The sequence below is a fragment of the Pneumocystis carinii genome (assembly GCF_001477545.1).
Source record: "Pneumocystis carinii B80 chromosome Unknown supercont1.1, whole genome shotgun sequence".
Lineage (NCBI taxonomy): Eukaryota > Fungi > Ascomycota > Pneumocystomycetes > Pneumocystales > Pneumocystaceae > Pneumocystis > Pneumocystis carinii.
This window is the reverse complement of record NW_017264713.1, coordinates 599,615-626,146: the sequence shown is the minus strand read 5'-3', so window position 1 is coordinate 626,146 and position 26,532 is coordinate 599,615. Positions and strand designations below refer to the sequence as shown.

Here is a 26,532-nt window from a genome sequence, read left to right as displayed (position 1 = left end):
ATTAAAATTTATGTTATATTTCTAAAATAATTATTATATATTTAAATAAAAAAAATCATCTAAAAAGAATGATAACCCAAGCAAAATGATAAATAAATAAATATCTATTAAAGTATTAGAAATATGCAATAATGAATCACCTTATAAAATTAATGATGTAACAGTAAAAAACGCAATATTATAATCCGAGCATTTTATATAATATATGGATCTAAAATGTATGAAAGATAATAATCTTTAAATTATGCAGCAAGAATAATTTTATTTGACTCTTCTAATTCCTGAGGTCGTTTTTCATCTTTTATATTACTAACCCAAAAAGAGTCATTTTGAAGATTTTTATTTTGACTTGAAAGACTATCAGTAAGTTCACCAGTTTTGCTATGAAACGAAATAGTAGGTTTTATAGATGATGTTTCAAAACTCCACTGAGAAAGAGCATTTTCACAATCAATAATTATTTGTTTTGATTGTTCATAACCATCATATGTTGCACGTGCTTCACCTGGTGTTATAGGACTATCATCTAAAAGTTCAAGTAAATATTTTCCATATCCTGCTATTAAAGCCATTTTTTCTGAATGTTCTTTAATTGCATCAAATTGATAAGTAAATGCTGTTTTTAATTTTTCTCTTGTAGTATTATTTAGCTGAGCTTCTGCAACAAGACATGAAGCTTCAATACGAACAAGCTCCTGCTCCAAAACAAGAAGCTTTTGAGAATCGGGCTCCTTATGTTTTAACATATATATTTGATCAATTAATTTTTGTCTTTTATCACGAGATGGTTGTACTGATGCTTCAATATTACGAATCGATTTCATTGTCATTCTATATTGATCATAACGATCTAAAAAAAGTTAAAAAGTTTAATTTTAAACATACAATTAATTGAACTATAGTAAATAAACATGCATACATACCAATAAAACTATCCTCTAATTCGCCAATTTCATAAATAAGAACACCAAGCTTGTCTGTTATATCAGAAATATCGTCATCACAATCTTCTCCCCATAAAGATAATTGTTTAGCAACTTCTTTACGTTCACGACCAACAAGCTCATATGAACGCATTACATTTTTTTCCATCTTAATAAGAACAGCAAGGCGTCTAGCAAGATCTGGTGAAAAAATTCTAGTATTATTAGCCATTTAAACGCTATATATCAAAGTATATACGCTGCAGATGACTTTTTAAATGAATGTCCAATAGACTTTAATCCAAAAAAACGACTAACTTTTGTTGAAGATACAGGTAAAGGAAAAGCATTCGCCTGAGAAGTTCCACAAGTACGAGTGCTTCTTACAGAATATGTTCTGTGCATTTCTGAATCCCAATTAATTTATTTAGAATATTCATAGTAAATTTACCTTTTCAAAAAAAAAAAAAAAACCAATATCCTTTTAAATTCTTAATTAATATTAAAATAAAATAAACCTCTTAATGAAATATACTGAAATATAGGAAAATGCTTCTATTTATTTATTAAAATTTTTAGCTTTTTTTAATATCTTAAGAATTTTAGTGTTTAGAAATTTAAAATCGATATGTTATCGTCGTCATTCTAATCAATATATATATAATGCTTATTAATTTATAAACAAAAATAACCTATGATTTTTCTTAGAAAAAGGCTTTTGATGTATATATTATAATAAAATTAATATTAAGATCTAATTATATAAAAATGTTAGTAAAAATTCATCTAGAAAATATAAAATTATCTATGTTGTATTGGAATATAGTTGTAAATAATTATTACTTTTATAATAATAATAAATTTTTTAAAGTATTTTAAAATAATTAGTAAACTTTTTGAATTATTCTAGAAATAATATGGAAAAGTTAAGTAATTAAAGATAAATATTAATTCTTGAAAGTTTTTTAAAAATTTAAAAGTAAATATATTTTATATAAAATTTAATAAAAATAGCGTCTTAAATTGTTTAAAAAATCACATTTTCAAATTTTAATTTATCATTAAAAATAACTTAAGAAATATGTTAAAATCAAAATTTTCTTTTACTATAAGATAAAATTATTTTATAAATAAAATATTTAGATAATTCTTTATGTAAAGCTTTTTATTTTTTAAAAGTATATAATCATATTCGAAATATGAATTTTTAAAATTATTTAATTTTATATTTTAAAGGTATTATTTTATGTATTTATGTTTAAAAGTCAAAAACAGATTAAGGAACATATTTTAATTTTAATATTTTCAAAAGCGTACTTAAAATTTTCTATTTTTTAAATTCAAAATTATATCAAATTTTAAATCACAATAGGCTTAAATTTAATAAATAAAATTATTAAACAAAATTTCAATAGAAATCAAAAATTATAATGAATTCCTTTGAATTCAGGAAAAAAATACATTCTAAATATATTATTACTTTAATATTTAGCCTAGGCTTTTTTATTCGAATTATTTTACTAAGAAATAAAAATCTTGTATCTTTATTAAGCAATCGTGTTGAAATAGCTACTGCAGTAACAAGTTATAAACGACGTATGATGTGCTTATTATCTATAATTTTATATAATTATTGTTAGTTAAAGAAGGTCTTTTTCTTTATGAACATGGAATTTCTCCATATAGTGGAGGTTTATTTCATCAAGTTTTACTTTTTTATGTATTTTTTATATTTTTACTTACAATTCTAGGCACCTTTATTACTTGTATTATTTTCAATAATTAAACTTATTTCTAATTCAGAAACACTTGTCTCATTGCTTTTTGCACTTACAGACATATTTTCTGCATGGTCTCTTTTGGATTTATCAGACTCTATGTTTTCCAAAAATTCTTCTTCAAATCTTTGGAAAAAGTATATTTCTGTTTCCTTGTAATATTACTCTTTTTTTTCATTTTTTTATTGTTTTTAGATTCCTTTTTAATCCTTATTCTATTATTTCTTGTGTCGGAATGTCAACTGCTATTTTTACGAATTGTTTTATATTAACTAGCCTTTCTTATGTACAACGCAGTAAATTTTAATCACAATGTTATTATTATCTTAATATTTTAGGAAAATCTATACAATCTATTTTTTTTTTGGCTTTAGCAACTTATTTAAGTTTCTATCCTGTGGTTTTATTTCCACCATTAATACTTATACTTCAAAAAAATGATCTTAAAAAAAAAGACGTAATATTCTTCTAAATTATTTAAAATTTACTAAAATGCAATTAGTCTATTTCCAAAAATATTATACTATTTCTTATAGAATTATCATTATTATTGTTATTGAGTTTTATTATAACTAATTCATGGGATTTCTTATCTGCAACATATGGGGCCATGTAATATTTGCATTATTTATATTTACTTAATAATCTTATATAGATTATTTGTATCTGATCTCACACCTAATATTGGACTTTGGTGGTATTTTTTTACAGAAATATTCGATTCATTTAGACTGTTTTTTATTTTTGTTTTTCAATTGCACATATTCGTTTATATAATACCGCTATGCATACGATTAAGGTATTTTACTATTAATTCATTATCATATTTCTAATGTTCATAAGAAAATATCCTTTTTTTATAATTATCATATTGTGTGGATTAATGTCTATTCTTAAATCATATCCATCAATTGCAGATGTAGTGTTATTTATGTCATTATTTCCGTTTCTTCACTCAATTTATTCATGTATTTTATTATTTTTTAAGAAATCAATACTAAAATTCATTTTAGATATGCGTCATATTTTTGTAACAACAATTTGTTTTCTTTATTGTACTTTTCTTGGACCTGCCTTTTATTATCTTTGGACATATATCGGCTCTGGAAATGCAAACTTTTTTTATAGCATCACACTCGTTTGGAATTTCAATTTAAGCATTATTATAACTGATATAGTCTTTGCAATATTAAAAATGGAAATGGAAATAGAAAGGCCTGACATGAAAGGAATTGACGTTATTCAAGTAAATTATTAACATAAATCTTTTGACAAAATTTTATAATCTGATTCTATAATTTTACCAGAAAAATCTCTTAAAAGCGGTGAAATTTTATCTCGAGAATATCTATAATAAATCGTTTTCTAAAATAATACTAATATTTCAAATTACCCCATTTTTTCATAAAAACTCAATGCAATTTTATTGCAATTAAATACAGTTAACATAGCTTTTCTAAAACCCAGTTTTAGACCCAAATTTTCCATTATTTTCATAAGATTATATCCAATACCAAATCCACGATATGCTTGTAGAACTTGTATTTCATAACTAAAATTTATAAATTAAAATATATTCATCTTTATAAATTATAGTACCAATAAATAACATGTTCACCTGCTTCAGTTACAAATTGACAACTTAAAAATCCAATGATATCTTGTTTCTTTTCTTTTCTAATAATAATATATTTTGTATTCTTTGCTTTCATTTCTTTAAGTTTTCTCTTGGATGACCATCCAAAAGATGATTTCTTGTACCTTTTCAATATATATAATAAAATTTAAAAATAAACATTAATTTACATTTCTTCTAAATTTTCTTTGACAAGACAAAAACAAGAATATATATCTTTTTTCTTAATATTTTTCATATCAAATAATTCAGCTTCATATATATCATTGCTATTATTATTATTATTATTTTAAATTTAATTAATTTATATCTACTTCTTATAATTATAAATCTTATCATATGGCATAAGATTCTTAAGATCATTTAAACAAAGACTATTAGCTATTTTAACAATATTATCTTTTGTTAAATCCATTTTTATTATTTATTAATTTTATTAACTTATTTATATCATCTTCTAGTTATATATAAAATTTCGAAGCCATCACTATTCATAGGCTTCATGGTGTAGTGGTAGCACATGGGATTTTGATACGAAATATTCCCACAACCCGAGTTCGATCCTCGGTGAGGCCTAAGTTTTTTTAGAGTTATTTACTTAAATATAAATAAATTGGTTTAAAAATTTCTTATTTATTAATATTTAATAAGCACTAAATTTTTTAAATAAATTAAAAATTTAATAAAATCTATAATTAAATTAATTTCGTGAATTTTCATCATTTATTTTTTAAAATTATTATCATTTATATAAGAACGATGACATTGGAGCTTCATATTCATTTTCCGGGATTTGATCTTCCGTCTATTGATCCTTATTGTCTCAGTGTACTTTGTTACTTACAAATAACAGCGCCAGGGTTATATTCTGTAATTTATTCTAATAATAATACATTATCTCCAACAGGTATATTTTATAATGTTATAATAAGTAAATAATATAGAAATAGGGAAATTACCAGCTCTTAGGGATTCAGGAACATGGATTGGGGGCTGGAATAATATTATAGACTATTTAAAGCAGAAAGGATTTGATGCAGACGATTCTTTAACAGATATTCAAAAGGCAGATAGCATTGCGTTTGTTTTTTTTTTTCAAAAATGATAAGCTAATTTTAAAAGATATGAGTCTCTTATTCATGGTCTCGGATTTGACCTTACAGTAAGATAGAATTGACATACATTATTTCTCTAATAATTAATAGCTATTCAATATTTATGTTGATGATGAAAATTATTCAAATGTTACTAGACCGCTTTATTATAAAAAAAGCTTTTCTTTTTTATCTTCTTATCTAGCTCTTGTACATGTTAGAAACTTTGCAAAAAAAAGGACTGAATATTTCGACATAAAACAAGCACATTCTAATCAAATAAAAAATTTCCATTCAATTTTTTACTATCACTTGAAAAACACATCTTATGATTTTAAAAAAGAAGCAAAGATTGAAAAAGTAAATTAGTTTCATTTATTGATATCATTAATGAATTTAGTTAAAAATATTATCTTCAAACTTCTACAGATTATTAGCTTTTAAACTTTCTTCTCAACCATTTATATTTGGAGATCAACCTACTTCTCTTGATTGCTTAATATTTGGTCATCTTGCATTACAATTTTTTCCAACTTTATCGAACTCTACATTATCTGAGCACCTAAAAACTACTGAACCATTGCTTGTATCTTATTTGCATCATTCTTTTTCTAAATATTTTCAAGAAAACAAACCACTTAATATTGAAACTACTAAATCAAACTATTTTTCCAATACGACAAGTATACTATGGAATAATTTTATTTCTTTTAGTCCATTTATTCAACTAAAAGAATTGGTAGGAGTAAACAATCCTGAAAAGCGAAGAAAGTTTTTTACTGTTACTTCCAGTATTTTGGGGTTTATATTTTATGTTTATATTACAGGCATAATAAAAATAGAAACTGAAGATCATAATAAAAATGATTCAGAAGAAGCAGAACCTTTAAGCAATGATTCAACTGTATAATACATTATTATTATTTCTCATTGAAATGCATTTTCTAATATAATTTTTATGAATACTATGCTTTTTCAATAAATGTTGATAGATATTATGATTTTCATATTTCAATTTATTAAATTATCATTGTCTTAATTCCAAAATAATTATTAACTTTTGTAATATCAAATTAAAAAATATTGCATATTTAAACACCCCCAATTGATATTTGCATAAAAATAACCATTATTTATAGAATAAAATCATCAAAATTAATCATTATTTTAATATAGTCAGATTTTTAGAAAAAGTATGAATACATAAACCTAAATATAGACTTTTAAAGAATTAAACAAAATCTGATGATTAAAAGAGGTAAAAATTATATATGCTATATTACATCGTATTTATCTATAGTCAATTACATTATCAAGAAATATTAAAATACCACTTTTTTTTTAAAAAAATAACCAATCATTATACCAAAATAGAAAATATTATATTTTAAAATTTATAAATATTATTTCTTTCTAGGCACCCATATCCTAAGTACGTCGTTGAGCTTGTTTTTGGTATTTTATAATCAATTCCTAAATATTATTAGTACAATTTGCATAAAAATTTAAATACTTTTTGAATATAATCAGGGACTACTGAATGCTTTAGATATTCAGCAGTAAATTCCCCTTTACCTTGAGTATTTGCTCGTAAATCCATATTATATCCTTTTATTATAAATAAGTTTAAAACTAAAATAATAAACAATTTAATTTACCAAACATATTATTCAGTGGAATTTCTGCTTCCACTGTAAAATCATCAGATCTAATATCAGTGTTTAATATAACAGCTTTCTTTTTATTAAGTCCGCTAATAATTGCATTTGAAAATTCATTTTCAGCAGTAACAACTAATTTCATAATAGGTTCAAGAATTATAGGATTCGCTTTATTATATGCCTGTTTAAAAGCGTTAAGAGTTGCTATATAAAAAGATAGTTCAGAAGAATCAACAGAATGTGTAGCACCATCTTCTAGCACCATACGACATCCTTTAATTGGATATCCTATTAGAAGACCATTTTTTAAAGCATCTTTAAATCCCTTTTCATAAAATTAGACAAAATTATATAAAATTTTAAGAATAAACCCTTTCACATGCAAGTATAAAATTTGTTGGAATATTACCACATGTAACATTACTCAAAAATTCTACATCCAAATTCGAAGGATTACCTGATACTATAGGCTCTATATATCCTTCGACTTTACCGAATTGACCTGCCCCTCCAGTCTGTTTTTTATGAGTACTAATATTTATTAAAAACATATTATAAAAATAAAAAAATTATACTAATTAAAAGTGGATCTAGATGTAATAGTTTCCCTGTATGCAACTTGAGGCTTTCCTACAGTACATTCAACATTATACTCCCGTTTCATTCTTTCGACATAAATATCTAAATGAAGTTCTCCCATTCCTGAAATAATAGTTTCTTTACTTTCTGAATCAAGTTTAACTTTAAATGTTGGATCTTCTTTCTGAAATCTAGCAAGAGCCCTAGAAAAACCTGGCGATTCTTTTCCTTTCTGTTTTAAAGATAGTGAAACAACAGGCTCAGGAACAAACATTGAAGTCTAATTAATGTTATAACTCTTTTTTTCCTTAAAGAAAATAAATACCATTGAATACATTAAAGAATCGTCAGCAAAAGTATCTCCGGATACGCAATCAATACCAAAAATTGCACAAATTTCCCCTGAACCTATTGTTTCAATATCCTTTTATAAGTTAAATAAATTCCTTTATAAAAACAAGCAATCACCTCCATTTCATTTGAATGTATTTTAACAAGCCGAGGAATTCTAACTTTTTTCCTTGTTCTCATATTTGTAACATAATCACCTTTTTTTAAAGTTCCTTGATATACTCTAAAATATGTGAGTTGCCCATATTTGCTTTCTTCAAGTTTAAAAGCTAGTCCAACAAATTTCTCAGTATCAGATGGAATTAACTTAACGCATTCTTCATTATTCGAAATATCTAAAGCAATATTTTCAACTTCAGCAGGTGTAGGCAAAAAATCGCAAATAGCATCTAAAACTGGCTGAATAGCTATATCTTGAAGAGCAGAACCCATAAGAACAGGCGTAAATTTTCTCTCCAGTGTTGTTCTACGTATTGCGCTATATAATTGCTTTTCAGTAGGCATTTTTTCATTAAGAAACAATTCAGCAATTTCATTGTCTATATCTGCTAAAGCTTCAATTAAATCAATTCTTTTCTCGTTAACCAATTGTAGAAGGTCATTAGGAATTTCATCTTTCTCAACTACAATAATTCTAAAAATCTTTAGTAATTTATAAATCATTATAAATTATACCCTCTATGTCCCTCATTATATATCGCTTTCATTTTTATAATATCAACAACACCTACAAATGTAGAATTATCAAAAATAGGTACATGTATAGCTGCAGAAGATATTTTTAATTTATTTTTAATCTGTTCAATTACTTTCCATGGATTAGATCCAATACGATCCATCTATAATATATTATTAAAAATGACAAAAAATACACTTAATATAACTTTATTGATGAAAGAAATACGAGGAATATTATATCTTTTCATCTGCTTGTCAACAGTAATAGTTTGACTCTGATTTTTTAAGTATACTATTCATATATTTTATAAATTTACCTGGACACCTGATACTGAACATAATACAAGTACAGCCCCATCCAATACTCTTAAAGCCCTTTCAACCTCAATAGTAAAATCAATATGACCTAATCGATTAAATCATTTCTATAATATATAATATATATATATATATATATACCTGGAGTATCGATAATATTAATAGAGTACTTTTGTTCTTTTCCATCATCCTGTTTAACCCAATCACAATAAGTCGCTGCCGATTGAATAGTTATGCCTTTTTCTCTTTCCAAATCCTTTATCATCAATTTTTAACTCCTTAAAAACCTTTATTACCATAAAATCCTATATTACATAAGAATATAACTATAACCATAAAATAGATTAACCATTTTCGCACCAATATTATCTTTTCCTTTAACTTCATGAATACTTTTGATTTTTCCTGTATAATAAAGTACACGTTCTGTAAAAGTAGTTTTTCCAGAGTCAATATGAGCACTAATCCCTACATTTCTTTGCCATTTTAAACGCTCTATTAAATCAATTCAAGAAAAAGAAAAAAAATAAACAAATAACCCATATTATTTTCAATAATATTCTTATCTTTTCTCTTTAATACATGTTGAGTTGAATTTGAAGAAGTATTAAGTGTAGATAAATATTTCAATTGAAATAGAAAATACAGATGATTCTTATCTGGTCTTTTTAATAAGAAAGATAATAGAGGAGATTTGAAGAGCTGATAAGACATTTAAAAGTATTAAAATTTTATCTCATTGATTATAATTTTAAAAATAATTTATAAAAATTCGAGATTAAAAAATAAATTAAAAAGTTGTTTTATTAAAAAAATAAGCTAAACAACATTATTTCTATTTAAATATTTATGTAATTTTTAAATATAAAATTATATAGAATATATTTAATAAACTAAAATTATTATATAATAAATAACTAAAATTATTTTATTATATAATAGATAACTATACTATTAAATCTTAAGTTTATTTAAAAAATAAATATTTTAATCTGGAAAAATTATATAACTTTTTTAAAAAAAAAGACAATTAAGATATCACTTTTCTTTAGTCCTTAAAACTGACCTCTACATAAAGAATTTTTTTATATGTATTACACTTTTTGTAAGTAGTTATGGGCATAGATTTAACAAATGAAGAAGAATCTAATGCAGAATCTGATGAAGGATCATCTTTTGTATCAAAATTCGTAATAGTTGTATTTTCAGTAAAGTGATCGATAGTAGATTTATCTTTATCTTCTAAAGGAAACACAAAAGTAGTAACCTAAAGAACAATTTAAATATTATAACCTTATATAACCATGAAAACTACCCTTTTTAATAAAAAATTACTACTTTTTGAGGGTACAAAAAATAAAGTAATTTTAAATTTATCTATATTTTTCCAAATTTATTCAATTTTGAAAAATTCTTACCATTTTCAATTAAATCTTTTGCATTTTTTTTCTGTTTTTGTAATTGATCTTTTTGTAATTTAAGTATAATTGAAGGTTTAATAAAATCTATAATATTCTAAAAATTCATATATATATATACAATAATTTCCATTTAAAAGACATACTTGTAAAACAGAATCAGTAATAGATGAAGGATATGCGTTATTTAAAAAGAATCGCATTTCAATCAGCAGATCATTAGAAATTTGTAAATATTTCCGGTTAGTTATAGAATGCAACATTAAAAAAGTAAAATATAACTAATTATACATATTAAAAGGATTTTATAGAGAAAACCATATTTTACTAGTTGTAATAGAATATAAGTTAACAATTTCCTCTAATATTTTATCATTTTAAAAAATTCAAAATCCTCATTCGTACTTGTTAAATTTAATTTTAATTATCAAAATCTTAACTATTTTTATAAAAAAGCAATATTTTACATAAATTTATAAAATTATTCAAAATTAATATTAAAAACATCTATAAATCAAAAGTTTTTAATTTAAAAATTATATATTTCTAAATATTTTATGATAAATATATAGGAAATATCAAAGCTTAGAAAAATATATAAAAAAATGCTAATCAAAATATATAATAATAAATACAATAATATATTTTCCTAGTATACAATATATTTTCCCACTATACAATATATTAAATTATTCAAAATTTTCCAAATTGTTTTGCAGAATCTAATTCACTATGTCTTTCGACTCGTAAAACATTAAAACGAACAGTCTTTGAAAGAGGTCGACATTGACCTACAGTAACAATGTCCCCTTCATTTACACGAAATGCCGGAGATAAATGTGCTGAAAAATTTTTATGACGCTTCTCATAACGATTATATTTAGGAATATAATGAAGATATTCTCTTCGAACAATAATAGTTCGTGTCATTTTAGTAGAAACTACTGTTCCAGTAAGAATACGTCCACGAATAGAAACATTTCCAACAAAAGGGCATTTCTTATCTATATTACTTTTATGTTAGTTTCTAAAAAAAAAAAATATCATTTTTTAAAAATATCTCAATAAATATGAGACTTAAATAAAATTTATAAAAAAATATAAGCCGTACTAACCAATATATTCCCCTTTAATAGCTTCTTTTGGTGTTTTAAACCCAAGACCAACATCTTTATACCATCTTCGAGTTTTCCCAAATTTTTTATTTAATGAAGCTTTTGTATTTAAAAAAATATGTCTAAGAAAAAATTAAGGACTATTAAAACTTAGAAAACTTACGGTTGTTTCTGAAAACCACGTTCAGATTGTAATATAAGTTCAGACATTAATAGAACTTAGTTTTTTTCTAATAATATTTTAAGCGATAAAAATTAAGTCACATACAAAATAAATTATAATATCTTAGAAAGTAAAAGCTTAATTAAATTATACATAATTATATATAAATCATTTAAAAATCGCTACATACAGAACCTAATGCTTTTATACCTCCAACTGAAATTTTTTCTAGTATAGCCTTCAATATTTTAGAAGTATTAGAATTGCCATAAACAGTATGAATATCTATTAAATCATAATTATTTAAATTAGGATATTCATAAAGAATTGAGTGGCGAAGTTTAAAGGTTACATGAAATTTTGAAAAAGATAATGGTAAAAACACTTTTGCTGTAACGAGCAATAATGGTTCACCATTTTCAATCGTTAAATTATACAGTAAAGGATATCGAACTTTAAGTAAACAAAATTCTGACCATATTAAAGTTACCGTATACCATATGCTACATATAAGAGACAATGCCTAAATAGAATTTAAAATAATTTATAAATTTATAAAATTATATTTACTTCTTTAACTGTACAGCCTACCAATCTTTTTTCCAAATAATCAAAAAAAAACTCTTTAATCTGAAAAAGATTAGAAATATATAGATAGATAGATAGAAGTTAAAGAAAGAAACCTTGTCTTTTATGTCTCCAGTCCATTTTATTGATACATTGTTTTTAATAAAATTAAATGTAGTTTCAATCGTGTCTAAATATATAAAAACTACAGTATCATGAAAGAAATGTTTTGCTTCCCATCCAGTGACAAATTTAAGAACTTGTAGCATTTTTCTAATATTTTCAATTTCACCTTTTTCAAAACAACGGTTAACTTCTATCACTTTTTTATATTCTTCTATCTCTTGATTTAATTTTATTTGTTTTTCAGATAACTCATGTAATTTATCATCGATTTCATGTATGTTTTTCTTAAGTTTTTCAAAATGTTTCATATCAGCTTGTAATTCCTCATTAATTTTAAATAAATTAGAGCGAACTTTTTTCAATTCTTTTTGGTCACACTGACTAATTTCCTCCTTAATAGCTTTCATATGCTTTACTTTTTCTTTCAAAGATTTATACGTCTGTTTTATAAAAGGAAAATACGTATTTAAAATAGGTTTAGATTCATTAATTATTAATTCATCCTTGATAGTATATTAATAATCAATTAAAAAATATAAACAAAATACCTTCTTTAATCCTTCCAAATTCTTCTCTAGCCCTTCTTTCAAACCTAACAATAGTTTATCTCTCCAATCATACCATACACTTTTAGCATAAAGTCTTGAATAATTTTTAAGTAATTTAAATTGACCATCCATAATAACTCGAATATCATGAGAAGCATAGATATATTCTCGAAAAAGTAAAGGATTCTCTTCAGAAGTATCTTCCTCAATTTTGTTAACCACCTCTTTCCCCTCTGATATATATTTTTGAAGCTCTTTACAACTCTTACAAAAGTTAGCATAAAAAATAAAACACTTAGAAATCTAGCATACAAATTGATAAAGCTCAAGAGTAGGAAGCGTAAGAGATGATGCATAAACCAATTCTTTTAAAGTTGGAGGATTTGTATTTAAATAAGGAAAAAATGTAGTCTCTCTTCGTTTTGTAGTAGTAAGCCCATCCAAAAAAGATATTGATGTCATCTTCAAAAATTCTGTTAAAGTGATCGAAGGTAAAAACTAGGACAAATCAATTATTCATCAAATATAAACTGATATAACTTACATTATCTTCATCATGTGTCTCGATTAAATGATCTGAATACTCTTTAATATTTGAGCCTTCACACGTTTTTTTCATAGGGCTAATAATATCAGCATCATTTAAAGTATTTTCATAATTCCTTTTGAGCCTAGATTCAGAATTTTCATGAATATCGTCTTTTGAAGTATTTTGAAGAGATAATTGAGATGAGATAACGCTCTTCTCAGGAGTTAATTGAAACGGCACATTCTTTTTAGGTGTTAATTGAGCAATACGATCCAAAATATTGAAACCGTTTACAGTAAAAATATCTAATCCAGACGTTCCATTTTCTCGTGTTGATTTGTCACCCACAATAATTTTAGTAGTTGGACTACCTAATCCTACCAATTTCATTTCCTCATAACAACCTATACTTTTTCGACTTTTTAAAAGCTTTGCAGCTTTTGGAGATCCTAGCTGAATTGGTGCAACTGTATCACTTACGTTACGAATATTATTTAATGTATTTTTTCCAAAAAGGGCATCCATAGCCAAAACACCATTACGGGGAATTCTTTGAGGTGATTTTAACTCAGTATTAGGCGACTTCTTTATATCGATACCCATTGGTAAACTATCATGTTCTAACGAAACATATTCTTTTTCCACATTTTTTAATGTTAAATTATCCTTGTGTTCCAAAATGGATGGTACAATTTTAGTAAGATCCATTCCAACTGTATTATCATCTTCATAAACATCTACAGGCTTATGAAAATCATCTAAAGAAAAGCACTCAGTAGACGTATCAGACTGCATCTTTCTTTGTATATCTGATTTCTCCTCTGAACAAACATTATTGGAGGAAAAATCTAAATCCTTCTTAATTTCTTCGTTAACGGTTAAAATATTCCCAATAGTAGTTGTAAAATCCATTGTTAATCCTTATAAAATAAGAAACATTTATTAAAAAACAATTACATACCATCTTTTTGATCTATTTCATTTAAATTCCTAAGAATACCTCCAACAACTTTAGTAGTATCCATATCTACTATATCTTTTATTAATTATGATATAATTACTAATAAACCCTACCAGGATCTGTGTGATTGGCAATTTTTAAAAATCCATGATCAGTTGTATTCAATTCCATAGCTAGCTCTGGTTTTTTTCTCAAAAATTAATCTTAATAATAAATATTATCTTACTTTCAGTATATTTTTTATCAGACTGCGACTGAAAGTCAAAAAGTAATTTACTCTGATCTTCTTGAATCCCACCCAAAGCCACTGTTAAGTCCATTGCTACTTCATTATTTTTTTCAACCGAATTATCAAATACATTGGTTAAATGAATCAATGGTTCCTCAGTAACATTTTTTTTTAATATTGAGCATGGGAGTACCTTAGTTATATCCATTGTTACTTCTACATCTTGTTCTTCGGATACAACATCAGAAACAACATCTACCACATCCATTGCTACTTCTTGAGCATTTTTTTCCTCAAATACTGGATTAGAAATAACTTCTGTCAAATCCATTGTCATTTCTCCATCAATATCTTTAAAAACACCATTATCCTCACAATCACGGAATCCCTTTCCATAATTATTTCCAATATCAGAGAAAAATACATTTTCCGATGATTCAATATCAACATGATCTATATCATCTGAAAACTCTTGTCCTTGAGGAATTGGTATAGGCGAATTTATATATGCTTTTGAAGGTTTTATAGGGGAAATACATTTTATAGGTGATGGCGTCTTCGGTGAATCATTTAATACTGTTGACTTTTTAGTTTTAAGGTTTCTACTAGAATTAGCATAACAAATAAATAAATTCATCAAAACCGTTTAATCGGTGACAATAAAAAATTTTCTTTCAAAGATGTAGTAGTCTTAACTGGTGAACTAGGATTAGGTGACTGAAATTCCTGTTCTTTTTCAAATAATCTATTCGATCAAAAAAATTAATTAATTAAAACAAAATCAAACCTTACGGACGCATAATTTGCAAAGCTAACACGACGATTAAGACTCTTTCGTCCCTGATTCCTCTTCATCTCCCCATTCTCTGTTTCTTTTTCATTATCTTTCAATGCAACTTGCATTATTCCTATAACAGTATGATTATCCATATCACTTTTATAACTTGAATCTTGTGCACTGCCTAAAGAATACACTGATGTCTTCAATATACCCTTATTAGGCATCTACATAAAAACATCAAAACCTTAATATAACCCAATTCATAGTCAAACCTCTAACGTTGTTGATCTTGGCTCCCGTTTACCTAATAAAGGCTTTACAAACTTCTCATCTCCTCTTCCATCAAATGACTTGGAACGTTTAAGATATGGTCCTTCTCCTAATACTGTTCCTTTACTTCTATTTGGTGATAGGTTTTCTTTATTTAATATCTCTTTATTTAATATCTCTTGTTTCTTAGATTCCCACTTAAATCCTGGACTTTTAATATCCATTGGACTCTTATAACAAGTTTAACCTTAATTTATTAGTAAATAACAATAATATTAAGAACTTTTATTACTTGTTAATAATTTCTTTATTTTTAAAGCTCATAAACAAATCGATCTTAAAAATCATGGTAAAAAATAAATTAGACTTTATTAACATTTAGAGAATAATTAAAGGATTTATAAGGCAATTGTTATTAAAATGTCTAATTTAGAATTAGAAAATAATAAATGGGTTAAGGTATTGTTTAAATTTATTAAAACAGAGGGTTAAATAGTTATTTAAGTTATTAGGATTTCATGGCCCAGTTACATCAGTTTTATTTCTTAATAAATCAATTTTATTTGCAGGGCAGGGACCTTATATTAAAATCTATGATGTTAAAAATGGAATGGTTATTTATAGAGCAAAAGTTTTTAAGAAAAATCGAATACATGGAATAGTATATGGTTGTTGGAATGAAGTCTAATTTTATTTACTGAATTATACAAAGCTAAGGAGAATACATTAATTATTTGGGGCGGAAAAGATTTTTGTATAGTTAAATTAAATGAATTATTTAATAAGGATGATTTTGATATTAATCAAGCACTGGATTGGATTTTTGATGCAAAGCTATCATATGATAAATTATATATATTACTAGCAACGGCACATAATAAAGTATATGTATATGATATTGAGAGGAAAGAGTATATTCAGACATTTTCATGTATAGAAAATCCTCTTTTATATTCATCATGCCTCTATATTTATTGTGATGGATCAATTACAGTTGTTTCAGGAACAATATTTAATGAAATATGTGTATGGAGTATTAATTCGGTAGAAATAGTAAAAAAAAAGGACATAATGATACAAATTACACATCGTTTAAAAGGACATGAAGGAATAGTTTTTAAAATTAATTTTTCAAAAAATGGAAAATTATTTTGTACATGTTCAGATGATAGAAGTGTTAGAATATGGGATATAAATTCGGGGGAATGTAAAGCTATTGGATGGGGTCATGATTCTCGTATATGGGACGTTAAATTTATTGGTAATGAAGAGTCTAAACTTATTAGTGTGTCAGAAGATACTACTGCTAGATTATGGAAAATAACATCAGGTTCAAAATTGGAGCAAGATTCTGTATATGATGGTCATGAAGGAAAAAATGTATGGTGTGTTTCAGTTTTTGGAAATATGTTTGCAACAGGTGGAAGTGATGGAAAAATACGTCTATGGGAAATAAATGACAAAACTAAACGTAAGAATTATATATATATATATATTATTTTCAAATATAATATATGATATAGCGGAATATTATATAACTCCATATGATATTAGAAATGTCACCAATTCATTTAATAAATTATACGATGTACCAATTTTTGATTTACTAATAGTTTATAACGTATATTAGACTTTTCGAAGTTATGCTTTAGTTAATTCTTTTCAGATTTTAATTGTTTCTATATTTGGGTAAATATTTATATATATTCATAAGACAATGATAATATTCTTTAGAAAAGTATTAATACATGATACTAAAACGAAAAAATCGAATTATTTATTTTATGATTTAGATCTTAGTGGATTTTCTAAAATTTCTCTTTGGTCTGAGACAGATTTTGTGAATATTTCTGATAAACTTGGCAATATATACCTTTTAAATATCAAAAATAAATTATCTGTAAAAATCTTTTTATAATAATATTACTTACTTACTCTATTTAGACTTCAAAATATCATATATCTAATGAAAAAATACAATCATTATTTCCCATATCATTTAAAGGTATTTTTAGTGTTTTTATCCAATATCTCAGATATATTAATAAAAAGATTCTTTATATCTTATAACAGTTTCAGCAATATCCTTACGCATTCATCTTCATTTGTTTAAATATATTGAGGTATGTTTATAAATATAATGATTAATAAATAAGGTGATTATAAAATAGTCCAGTTTTATATATGAAAAAAAAGATATTATTTCAATTGCACCAATGGAGTTAACTGCTGCTGCAATTGATTTTAAAACAAATTTAATATTTCTTGGGTTTAAGACGGGGCTTTTAAGTATACATCGTCTAGAAAGTTTTGGAGAAGGACTTTCTAGTATTTATTTAGTTGATGATTTATATAAAAAAAATGCATTATCTACTATTATCATTCATTCACATGAGGAGACTTTATTCAATAAAAGATTAGAAATAACAACAATTGGGCGCGATTGGATATATTATATATTGGAATTAACGATTTATAATGGAGATGATAATGATAGTAAAATAACTGTTGAAAAAAGACATCAAGGAAAATGTAGCAAGCATGGAATAGAAGGGGTAATTTGAATTGCATCCTTGTAAGAAATAATTTATATCAGGGTTTTTATTTAAAAGAAGATTTAATACTTTATGGTTTTAAAAAACTTAGATTCTCCGTATGGAATCAATCAAAAGGATTTCGTATATTTTCAGTAGTATGTGGTGGATCACATAGACATTGGTCCATATATTTTTCCTGTTCAGAAAACAAAGAAAATTCAACATTTATTTTTACTAGATCAAACTCTGTTCGGATTATTCAATTATATTTATTAATAACTAAGAGCGTTTAGATTATTATTTGCAACTTCCTTTTATTATTCCCTTTTCAAAATTTCCAAAAAACAATACTTCAAGATGGGAGACATGGCAGAGAAATCAGAAGCATGGCATTTTATCCTATTTCGTATCAAAGAAATACATTATTGTTCTTAACAGGTGCAGAAGATACTACTTTAAGGTTGTCAAAACGTAAGTTATTCTTAATATTACTTATATTCTGGTTTGACATAAAGAAAGTGTATATTACTAATTGTAGTGAAATTATTAATATATATTGTGAAAAAGAACATGATACAGGCATAGAAAAAATATCATGGTCAAAAAATGGTTTATTTTTTTTCTCATGTGGAGGAGCAGAGGAATTTGTTGCATGGAAATTTTCAATAAAAGATTTAAATCATGTAAGAATAATTAGACATGCAATTTGTCCAGCAATAAATAAAAGGAAAAATGTTCGTATTATGGATTTTTCAGTTATAGAATTTAGTAATAAAGATAATTACTTAATTATAATGGCTTGTTCAGATTCATCAATTAGGGTAACTATTAGTTTGATAGAATAATATTTTTAATGACGCTTTTAGATTTGGTCATTTCTATCTAAAACATCAGAATATATCTTACTTTTAAACAAAAAATATTCCACAAAATGTCCTTTAAATGTTACATATATTTTGGAAAAAGAATATTGTTATTTATTAGTAACATCAACAGATGGTTTCATAACATTATGGGATATAAGTAATTATATTCATTCATCTGAAATTATTATGAAAAACTCTGAAGAATCTTTTCTTCCAATTTGGAAAGATCAAATACATCAATCAAATATTAAATCAATGACATTAAGACATATAGAAGGTAATATTTATATATATATTATAAGCTAAGAAATTAAATATCTTAGAAAATACGTATCTATTAGTTACAGGCGGTGATGATAATAAGATAAATATATTAAAAATTACAATAAAACTAGACTCAAATCTTTCAAACTATAAAATATCTTGTAAAACTATCATGAATAAACTAGATGCACACAATTCTTCTATAACCGGTTTAGCATTTAGTGTCTCTGGTCTATTATTTTCCGTAGCAGCAGATCAAAGATTAAAAATATGGAAAATCAACACTTCAGAATTACTTTATCTTGCCGAATTTTATACTTATATTGCTGACCCTTGCGGGATATCTATTGCAAAAATTCTAAATAAAGAAATTTTAACTATTTATGGTATAGGATTAGAGTTTTTTTCATTTGATTACACATCTTTTATATAACTACAAAAAATAACTTTATAATTATCAGTTTTACTTAAATTCTATAAAAAATTAAGCAGTTAAAAAATATCGTATTTAACTTCTTATAAAATATGAATAATGGATCTTGGAAAAATACAATTCAGTGAGAAGATAAACCAGGTGATTCAGAATGCTTTTATGAAATTTAAGCTAGAACATGCTGAATTTTTTAAAGCAAGTTTATATTTAATATATATTTTTTTAATTTTTAAAAGAATGAATTAAAAATTGCACAAAATACTATAAAATATACACAAGATATACACTGGTTTAATAATTTAGATTCAAATATAATTGATGATTCTCTTATTTCAAAGGCTAATTCTTCTGAAGAAAAGATAAATTTTTATGCAGTGGTAGTTCTTTTTCTATATATTTTATATTGCTAAAATCTAAAAGAATTATAATAGTTCTTCAAAAACTGGTAAACATATTTTTCAGAAATGTATAATTATTGAAAATGTGCCGGCACTTCCAAAATATAAAGGAAATATGTCATTAAGACTTAATGTTATTAAGAATGATGAAGAAACTCTTAGGTTTATACCTTATATTGGGGAGGGTAATGAGGATAGTGATCTTAATTTGCATGAGACATTTGAAATTAAAATAAAGATCCAAAGTAAAGAAGAAATTTTGGAAAGCATGTTTTTTGTATTATATATATATTATATTTTTAACATATTTTTAGTGGCTAGTGATCTATCAAATATTTTAGTTAAAACAATCTCAGAATGTGGGATTACTCTTCCAATGCTTTATAATTATTACTTAGATTCTAAAACTAATATTATAGTTTCTCAAAATTTTAAAGAAGAATGGTCCTTATTTTTAAAGCATTGTAAGAAAAATTCTGCAACTAAGGTTCCCTTAGACGAAAAATCTTATTATATCCTTAATATTTTTTCTTCATCATGGAATTATTATATGCCAGTAGAATTATGGAAAACTCTGCAATGGTAATAATATACATATATATATATGAATATATTTCAAATTAATAATATATAGGGTAGATAAAACGCCTAAGCATCATGCTAGAGAAAAGTATTTCATATGATATTTTTTTTTTAATATTGATAAAATAGAACTGTTGTATTGAAACCTTCTAGTTCCGATCCCTTGGATTCTTATTCACAACTATTATGTGTTTTTTGTTATATGAATGGATGTCCTTATCATGGTAAATATTTTATAATATCTTTTTAATATTAACTATAATAGATTCTTTCATCACTCGACTTCCAACTCTTTCTCTTGAAACAGAAGAACCTTATCTTAAAGAAACACCCTGCTCTAAAACATGTATTTTAAACGTAATGTTAAATTAAACATTCTATTAATCTACTTATTTTTTAAAGATTTCAGATTTTAAAGATATTCCTCAATCTGAATGGACATCAGATGAAATGTCTATTTTAGCAAGCTCTGTAAAAGTTTTAAATACAAGCTCTAAGCTTTCATGTTTAATTGCATTAGGTTTAAACAAAACATGTATAGAGGTTTGTTTATTGATAAATATTGTTTTCAAATATTGAATAAATAGGTATCTATGAAGATAAATGATAAATCATTTAAGGATTTTTTTAAGAATTTTTGGAATATAAATGATGTAGAAAATATTTCTAAGAGCAACAAAACAATTACTTATCAAAAAGTATCAACTAAAAGAAAAAGATGGACATTATATCCAGATGATTGTGACAAAAGCGGGATAAGCACAGAAAGAACTGAATTAAAACCTTGCTATCATTCAGGCCTTTGTGATGAAAATTGTCCATGTGTACAAAATAGAGTATTTTGTGAAAAATTCTGTCTTTGTCCCGATGATTGTCCAAGAAGATGGTTAGGTTGCCTATGCAAAGCAAATAAATGTAGCACATGGGCTTGCGAATGTGTGAAATGGAAACGGGAATGTGATCCTGATATCTGTATTGCATGCGATTCAGCAGAAGCACTTGATCCAATAAACAGATACAATTTTAATCGTTTAGCATTGATATGCCAAAATGTCCCTATACAGCAGGGATTAGGCTGTCGTTTGATATTGGGGGAAAGTAATGTTTCTGGATGGGGTTTGTTTATTGGAGAATCAGTAAAAGCTGATAAATTTCTTGGAGTAAAAAATATAATAAATATTGTATTAATATATTAAGAAATACTATAGGAGTATAAAGGAGAAATTATATCTCACAATGAATCTGAAAGACGCGGGTAGGTTTATCATAAAACTATTTCAATAATAATAATTTTAGAAAACTTTATGATAAAATTGGAATATCTTTTCTATTTAATTTGAATAAAAGTAACATATATACCTTAACTTTATAGAAATTCTTTTAATTTTTAAGATCATGTTGTAGATGCTACAAGGATGGGTAATAAATTTAGATACGCCAATCATTCCAGAAAAAATCCCAATTGTTTTGCTCGTGTTAGCTTAGTAAATGGTACTCATAGAATTGGGTTTTATGCTATTAGGGACATTAAAATTGGGGAAGAAGTAAGTAAATATATAAATTAAAAATAAGTAATTTATTCTCATTAGCTTCTATTCGATTATGGGTATAAGTTATCAAGACAATAATAATAACTAATTTAATTAGGTATAATCAACAAACAATCCATCTCGTGCCTTTAGATTTATGGGAAAAAGACAAACCAGAGTCATCTGATAAAGACAAAAAAAAAATAAAAGCTATAAAAGAAACTAAAACAAAAAATAACGAAAAAAAAAGTAAATGATCTGAACATTAATAAATATTTACAAGTTAATTTCTCTTGATTAATATTTCTAATCTTGAAACATAGAATTTCATAATCTAATTTGTAACAAATTTCATATTAATTTTATTTTTTTTGAATAAAATTAAAACTTCATCATAAATCAACCAATATTTCGTCGCTTTCTTTTTATATTCTTGGATATATATTTTCTTTTATTTAAATCTTGAGATAAATTTAAAAATTTGTCTTTTTTATGTTTTCGGGTATCTGTTATGCTTGAATTATCAGAAAAGCCATTAGCATTATCAAATGTATAATTAATGTTTTTATTAGTATTATCAAAATCCTTTTTTTTAATATTTATGAGACTATTTCCAAATTCTAAAGAATTTTTAGATGCGTTTACAATATTTCCATTCAATGTTGGTTCAGAATTCCGTATTTTACATTGATCATATGTTGTTTTGCAAGATCTTAAATTATTTAAAGCTTTAGTAAATCTAGTAGCTTTATTAGATGCTTTGGGTTTTGAAATAAATGTATTAGAGCCAGTAAACCAATAATCTGTCAAAACTGTTTGAACCTTATTCATGCGTTTAAGATTCATATTTCTAATAACAGGAATAATCATTTCATTAATTTTTTGTAAAGGCCATCCTATTGTAGATACTAAAAAATCTCTTAAATTATCTAAGTCAGGAATTCCCCATTCAAAGGTTTCAAAATTTGAATCAACCTTAGGCTCAAGATATGCCTTGTCAACTAGTGGATTCGGAAAATCTTTTGGCAAAAGTATATTGTAAATATTTTTTCTAAATCTATATCTAAACTTTGATGTTTTATCATCCTGAGTTTCCTTAGAATCTTTTACACGACAACACCATTCTTTAAAATCATTTAAGCTGTCTGAATTGGGAAAATCAGACAAAATTTCAAGAGCAGTAACAGGACCAATTTTTGGAATGCCTTCAGTATAATCACTTCCAAGAAGATGAGCAAGACGAATTAAATTTTTTCTTCCCAAATTAAATTCCCTTTCTAAATCAGATAAAAGATATAATTCAACATATTTTGAGTTATTAAACATATTTTTATAAACTTTAGTACCACCAAAAAGAAATACATCCGAATCGTCAGTTATAATTCCATCTACAAGTCCCAATTTAAGAAGTTCTGCACACTGGGCCTCTGCTTCTGTGGGTGCAATAATATAAGGTATTCCAAATAACTTTAAAAGATTTTGGCACTCCTCTATCATTATTTGTGTAACGCTATCTGCATTTTTCTTAGTTTTTCGATACTTATTCATAAGCAGATCTAAATCTTCTTCAATATTACTTTCAGTGGAGCTATTTGTTTTATTTAACTCAGAAAAAAAACGATTATGCTCATCATTTTCTTCAAGAAGCTGCTTTGTTAATGTATCATTTTCTAAACCTGAATTATAATCATCATACTCATCTATGTCAGAGATGTTATGAATAGAATCAGTATCGATTTTACTTTCTTCTTGATTTTTATTAGATGAATCAGAATAATTATCCATAATTAATTCCATTTCAGAGCAATTATCAATCACAGGAATAGATGAAGATATAAATTTATCAGGCTCTGAATTAATTTCTTTTATAGACGTGTTTTTAACAGGAATATTCTCAATAGATTCCAAATCAATTTTAACATCAAGTGCCTTTTTTGAGCTATCTTCTAAATTACAAATGTCAATAGAAAAAATATTAAAATTTTAAATGAAAATACCATGACTAACGTTTTCATGAACAAAATAACTATAAACTTTAGACTTATTTGAAAAGACTGAATTTTCATTAGGAGTTGAAATATCAGTAAATAATGCAGAAGATTCCTTTTTACTAGGAAATTCATGCACCTCTTGTGGTTCTTCAATATTTTCCTCTAGAAAAATAGTATTATCTAATAGATTCTGAGTTGGCACTTTAGATCCAAAATTTTGTTTTGATAAATCTAAAATATGCCCAATTTTCTCTAAATTAGATAAGGACTCAACGTTTTGATCTAATTTTGAAATTTCCTCTTTAGGTGCTAAATCCTTCGTTTTCTCAAGAGCTTCTGAATTTTCATTAGACTTTGATAAAATATCAAATTGAGGTAAAGATAATTTGTTATTAGATTTCAGTCTAAAATATTTATAAAAACAATATAAAAAATTACACATTAATACCTTCTAGACTTAACTCTATTTTCTTCTGAATTAGGAATAGATTTAATATATATATTACTCGACTTTAATTCATCTTTAAATTCATTATTTTTCAAATGCTCATTTTCTTTATCATTTCCTTTCATTTTTATAACATGTTCATTAGATTCTAAATCAATATCAAAATCATCAGGTTCTAAAAACAATGGTTCATTTTTCATATTATATGATTGACAATTAATTCTATAAATAATTAGCTTGAAATAAATATAAATAAATAAATATATATACAATGAGTTACTAGTTTTTTCTAAAATCTCTTCTTTAGAATCATGAATTAAAAAATCACCTATATTTTCTATGGGTGATGAATTTATACTGAAAAAAATTAATAATAAAAATACAAAAACAAATTTTTACTTATATAAAGGTATATCCTCAAACTCTTCATCTTCATGTGTGGAATCATGATTTTCATCATCAATAACAATAACATCTTTTTTATTTTTTGAATCAAAATTTAAAACCCAACCTGTTTTGTTATTTTCATCTTTTACCAATAAATATTCTCTATTCGGTTCTCCAACAACCCTTAAAGCCCCCATTTTGTTTATTTCATTGAAATTAAGTAATCTTTGAGTTAGATCATTTCTTTCTTTAACTCTAGTAATTTGAAACTTAGAAAATTCCATAGAATTAGAAAACATCGTCATAAGTTCATCTGCTCCTAGTCCCATACGAAGCCTCGATCTTAGACGAGCTATACTTAAGATATTATATTGATCAGCCGGTAATAAAGACTTAAAAAAATCAGAATCATAATCAATTTTCGAAAACTAAATATCAAATCATTAAAAATATTCATCATTACAAATAATCAACTACATCTAACAAATTAAGATCATCATTCGTAAAGTTTTGTATAGATTCTTCTATATCCCTCTTATTTGTCATTCTAAAATCATCTGACTGTTGAATTTCTCTATAAAAATTAAAAAATTAATATAAAAAAACTACTTACTCAAAAGATATATCAAGATTAGGAAGATTATAAATATCTTTATTCTCATTTTTACGTATAATTTCAATATCTTTAGATAATCCCTCTATATCTTCAAAATATGGCGATTTTTTCATTTTACTACTAATAAATAAATAACCTCATTAAATAATAAAATAAAGCAACCTCTGCCTTTTCTTATATTGATCTTCTTGTATAGTTTTCTTCATTTGTAATAAAAATATCTTTTCTGCCAGTTTTTCCGAATTTTCATCATATTTATGCCTTTTTTCTGCTCTTTTTTTCTTTTAACAAATAAGTATTTAAAAAAACTCTTTATAAAATCTACAATAACATTCTCCTTAAGAACTGATACACTCCCATCAAAAACAAAGACCGGCTTAATCCCATAAAATAATAGCTTACATATTCTTCGAAAAAAACCAATAATATGTCCATTCTTAATAAAATTCCCTTCTTTATCTCTAAATCCTTTAAGAAACTTAATCAATTAACCTCATTCTCCCTATAAAATTCCCTTTACTTGGTACATCCATATAGATGCATCTACTGCTAAAACTTTACCAGAAAGACTAAAATTTTATTAGAAAAATACTAATTTCTTAGCAAATCTTAAGAAATTTACCTCTCTAACTTAACAAATCTTGACACTTCTTCAAGAATACTCCAAAGTTTAGTAACTCCCATAAATTTTTAGACATCGAAGTCTAGTTTTTCTTAATAAAAGTTAAGAAATTTTTAAAAAAGTTAAAAAAGCTT

At 25.1% G+C, this 26,532-nt stretch overlaps 11 protein-coding genes and 1 non-coding gene across 12 annotated transcripts; 5 read left to right on the top strand and 7 right to left on the bottom strand.

Annotated features, from left to right (window-relative positions):
* Positions 1-198: 198 nt before the first annotated feature.
* On the bottom strand, positions 199-1,414 carry T552_00288 (hypothetical protein). The gene is made up of 4 exons (XM_018368903.1): positions 1,375-1,414; positions 1,183-1,330; positions 924-1,138; positions 199-850 (listed from the first exon to the last, which is right to left on the bottom strand). Exons 2-4 carry the CDS (start codon positions 1,326-1,328, stop codon positions 243-245), a joined length of 969 nt encoding a protein of 322 aa, XP_018227765.1. The 5' UTR covers positions 1,329-1,330; positions 1,375-1,414; the 3' UTR covers positions 199-242.
* Positions 1,415-2,353: 939 nt separating this feature from the next.
* Positions 2,354-3,959, top strand: T552_00287 (hypothetical protein; the record flags this gene model as incomplete). The annotated part of the gene is made up of 9 exons (XM_018368902.1): positions 2,354-2,519; positions 2,564-2,628; positions 2,675-2,856; positions 2,897-2,997; positions 3,040-3,158; positions 3,204-3,313; positions 3,357-3,500; positions 3,545-3,669; positions 3,715-3,959. 9 exons carry the CDS (start codon positions 2,354-2,356, stop codon positions 3,957-3,959), a joined length of 1,257 nt encoding a protein of 418 aa, XP_018227764.1.
* Positions 3,960-4,090: 131 nt separating this feature from the next.
* On the bottom strand, positions 4,091-4,752 carry T552_00286 (hypothetical protein; the record flags this gene model as incomplete). Its single annotated transcript, XM_018368901.1, has 4 exons — positions 4,091-4,253; positions 4,301-4,462; positions 4,508-4,606; positions 4,652-4,752. 4 exons carry the CDS (start codon positions 4,750-4,752, stop codon positions 4,091-4,093), a joined length of 525 nt encoding a protein of 174 aa, XP_018227763.1.
* Positions 4,753-4,833: 81 nt separating this feature from the next.
* Positions 4,834-4,913, top strand: T552_05003. The gene has a single exon. It is a non-coding gene; the product is annotated as a tRNA-Gln (tRNA).
* A 137-nt stretch (positions 4,914-5,050) lies between these two features.
* T552_00284 (hypothetical protein) lies at positions 5,051-6,387 on the top strand. Its single transcript, XM_018368900.1, has 5 exons — positions 5,051-5,244; positions 5,288-5,417; positions 5,460-5,499; positions 5,543-5,791; positions 5,832-6,387. The coding sequence occupies exons 1-5, from the start codon at positions 5,097-5,099 to the stop codon at positions 6,339-6,341; spliced, it is 1,077 nt and encodes a 358-aa protein (XP_018227762.1). The 5' UTR covers positions 5,051-5,096; the 3' UTR covers positions 6,342-6,387.
* A 430-nt stretch (positions 6,388-6,817) lies between these two features.
* Positions 6,818-9,774, bottom strand: T552_00283 (translation elongation factor G). The gene is made up of 14 exons (XM_018368899.1): positions 9,558-9,774; positions 9,368-9,513; positions 9,315-9,323; positions 9,160-9,274; positions 9,018-9,106; positions 8,907-8,975; positions 8,698-8,861; positions 8,140-8,656; positions 7,997-8,095; positions 7,668-7,951; positions 7,464-7,623; positions 7,090-7,417; positions 6,945-7,039; positions 6,818-6,904 (listed from the first exon to the last, which is right to left on the bottom strand). The coding sequence occupies exons 1-14, from the start codon at positions 9,730-9,732 to the stop codon at positions 6,860-6,862; spliced, it is 2,295 nt and encodes a 764-aa protein (XP_018227761.1). The 5' UTR covers positions 9,733-9,774; the 3' UTR covers positions 6,818-6,859.
* Positions 9,775-10,010: 236 nt separating this feature from the next.
* T552_00282 (hypothetical protein) lies at positions 10,011-10,790 on the bottom strand. The gene is made up of 5 exons (XM_018368898.1): positions 10,765-10,790; positions 10,583-10,717; positions 10,437-10,533; positions 10,334-10,395; positions 10,011-10,285 (listed from the first exon to the last, which is right to left on the bottom strand). The coding sequence occupies exons 2-5, from the start codon at positions 10,697-10,699 to the stop codon at positions 10,067-10,069; spliced, it is 495 nt and encodes a 164-aa protein (XP_018227760.1). The 5' UTR covers positions 10,700-10,717; positions 10,765-10,790; the 3' UTR covers positions 10,011-10,066.
* Positions 10,791-11,083: 293 nt separating this feature from the next.
* Positions 11,084-11,807, bottom strand: T552_00281 (40S ribosomal protein S11). Its single transcript, XM_018368897.1, has 3 exons — positions 11,715-11,807; positions 11,552-11,673; positions 11,084-11,440 (listed from the first exon to the last, which is right to left on the bottom strand). The coding sequence occupies exons 1-3, from the start codon at positions 11,759-11,761 to the stop codon at positions 11,130-11,132; spliced, it is 480 nt and encodes a 159-aa protein (XP_018227759.1). The 5' UTR covers positions 11,762-11,807; the 3' UTR covers positions 11,084-11,129.
* A 24-nt stretch (positions 11,808-11,831) lies between these two features.
* On the bottom strand, positions 11,832-16,040 carry T552_00280 (hypothetical protein). The gene is made up of 13 exons (XM_018368896.1): positions 16,018-16,040; positions 15,728-15,972; positions 15,462-15,679; positions 15,318-15,419; positions 14,672-15,276; positions 14,559-14,624; positions 14,446-14,514; positions 13,500-14,404; positions 13,268-13,453; positions 12,956-13,219; positions 12,398-12,910; positions 12,285-12,344; positions 11,832-12,237 (listed from the first exon to the last, which is right to left on the bottom strand). The coding sequence occupies exons 2-13, from the start codon at positions 15,947-15,949 to the stop codon at positions 11,887-11,889; spliced, it is 3,561 nt and encodes a 1,186-aa protein (XP_018227758.1). The 5' UTR covers positions 15,950-15,972; positions 16,018-16,040; the 3' UTR covers positions 11,832-11,886.
* A 105-nt stretch (positions 16,041-16,145) lies between these two features.
* On the top strand, positions 16,146-19,825 carry T552_04062 (hypothetical protein; the record flags this gene model as incomplete). Its single annotated transcript, XM_018372113.1, has 13 exons — positions 16,146-16,184; positions 16,231-16,393; positions 16,438-17,196; positions 17,249-17,346; positions 17,440-17,625; positions 17,670-17,730; positions 17,778-17,848; positions 17,897-18,280; positions 18,322-18,510; positions 18,556-18,733; positions 18,782-19,083; positions 19,129-19,405; positions 19,452-19,825. 13 exons carry the CDS (start codon positions 16,146-16,148, stop codon positions 19,823-19,825), a joined length of 3,081 nt encoding a protein of 1,026 aa, XP_018227757.1.
* Positions 19,826-19,924: 99 nt separating this feature from the next.
* T552_04061 (hypothetical protein) lies at positions 19,925-22,591 on the top strand (the record flags this gene model as incomplete). Its single annotated transcript, XM_018372112.1, has 14 exons — positions 19,925-20,024; positions 20,129-20,202; positions 20,246-20,493; positions 20,545-20,805; positions 20,858-20,893; positions 20,935-21,029; positions 21,071-21,162; positions 21,208-21,348; positions 21,393-21,965; positions 22,014-22,060; positions 22,102-22,151; positions 22,198-22,349; positions 22,395-22,411; positions 22,453-22,591. 14 exons carry the CDS (start codon positions 19,925-19,927, stop codon positions 22,589-22,591), a joined length of 2,025 nt encoding a protein of 674 aa, XP_018227756.1.
* Positions 22,592-22,688: 97 nt separating this feature from the next.
* T552_00278 (hypothetical protein) lies at positions 22,689-26,506 on the bottom strand. The gene is made up of 11 exons (XM_018368895.1): positions 26,399-26,506; positions 26,297-26,345; positions 26,102-26,254; positions 25,939-26,057; positions 25,774-25,893; positions 25,638-25,734; positions 25,173-25,588; positions 25,044-25,130; positions 24,774-24,995; positions 24,332-24,729; positions 22,689-24,280 (listed from the first exon to the last, which is right to left on the bottom strand). Exons 1-11 carry the CDS (start codon positions 26,458-26,460, stop codon positions 22,734-22,736), a joined length of 3,270 nt encoding a protein of 1,089 aa, XP_018227755.1. The 5' UTR covers positions 26,461-26,506; the 3' UTR covers positions 22,689-22,733.
* Positions 26,507-26,532: the final 26 nt, after the last annotated feature.

Coding starts and splice junctions, on each gene's coding strand:
- T552_00288 (XM_018368903.1), bottom strand. CDS start 1,328: ATGCACAGAACATATTCTGTAAGAAGCACTCGTACTTGTGGAACTTCT. Junction 1,139..1,182: donor TTTAAAAAGTCATCTGCAGC/GTATATACTTTG, acceptor TAATAATACTAG/AATTTTTTCACCAGATCTTG. Junction 851..923: donor ATTAGAGGATAGTTTTATTG/GTATGTATGCAT, acceptor AACTTTTTTTAG/ATCGTTATGATCAATATAGA.
- T552_00284 (XM_018368900.1), top strand. CDS start 5,097: ATGACATTGGAGCTTCATATTCATTTTCCGGGATTTGATCTTCCGTCT. Junction 5,245..5,287: donor TAATACATTATCTCCAACAG/GTATATTTTATA, acceptor ATATAGAAATAG/GGAAATTACCAGCTCTTAGG. Junction 5,792..5,831: donor AAGAAGCAAAGATTGAAAAA/GTAAATTAGTTT, acceptor TAATGAATTTAG/TTAAAAATATTATCTTCAAA.
- T552_00283 (XM_018368899.1), bottom strand. CDS start 9,732: ATGTCTTATCAGCTCTTCAAATCTCCTCTATTATCTTTCTTATTAAAA. Junction 9,514..9,557: donor TATTATTGAAAATAATATGG/GTTATTTGTTTA, acceptor TTGATTTAATAG/AGCGTTTAAAATGGCAAAGA. Junction 8,862..8,906: donor GTATTTCTTTCATCAATAAA/GTTATATTAAGT, acceptor AATATATTATAG/ATGGATCGTATTGGATCTAA.
- T552_00282 (XM_018368898.1), bottom strand. CDS start 10,699: ATGTTGCATTCTATAACTAACCGGAAATATTTACAAATTTCTAATGAT. Junction 10,534..10,582: donor TTACTGATTCTGTTTTACAA/GTATGTCTTTTA, acceptor ATGAATTTTTAG/AATATTATAGATTTTATTAA. Junction 10,286..10,333: donor GTAATTTTTTATTAAAAAGG/GTAGTTTTCATG, acceptor ATTGTTCTTTAG/GTTACTACTTTTGTGTTTCC.
- T552_00281 (XM_018368897.1), bottom strand. CDS start 11,761: ATGTCTGAACTTATATTACAATCTGAACGTGGTTTTCAGAAACAACC. Junction 11,674..11,714: donor CGTGGTTTTCAGAAACAACC/GTAAGTTTTCTA, acceptor ATTTTTTCTTAG/ACATATTTTTTTAAATACAA. Junction 11,441..11,551: donor TATTAAAGGGGAATATATTG/GTTAGTACGGCT, acceptor AAAGTAATATAG/ATAAGAAATGCCCTTTTGTT.
- T552_00280 (XM_018368896.1), bottom strand. CDS start 15,949: ATGGATATTAAAAGTCCAGGATTTAAGTGGGAATCTAAGAAACAAGAG. Junction 15,277..15,317: donor TTATTGTCACCGATTAAACG/GTTTTGATGAAT, acceptor TAATTCTAGTAG/AAACCTTAAAACTAAAAAGT. Junction 14,625..14,671: donor TGATAAAAAATATACTGAAA/GTAAGATAATAT, acceptor GAAAAAAACCAG/AGCTAGCTATGGAATTGAAT.
- T552_00278 (XM_018368895.1), bottom strand. CDS start 26,460: ATGGGAGTTACTAAACTTTGGAGTATTCTTGAAGAAGTGTCAAGATTT. Junction 26,346..26,398: donor AGATTTGTTAAGTTAGAGAG/GTAAATTTCTTA, acceptor ATAAAATTTTAG/TCTTTCTGGTAAAGTTTTAG. Junction 25,589..25,637: donor ATGATCTTAATTTGTTAGAT/GTAGTTGATTAT, acceptor TTTGATATTTAG/TTTTCGAAAATTGATTATGA.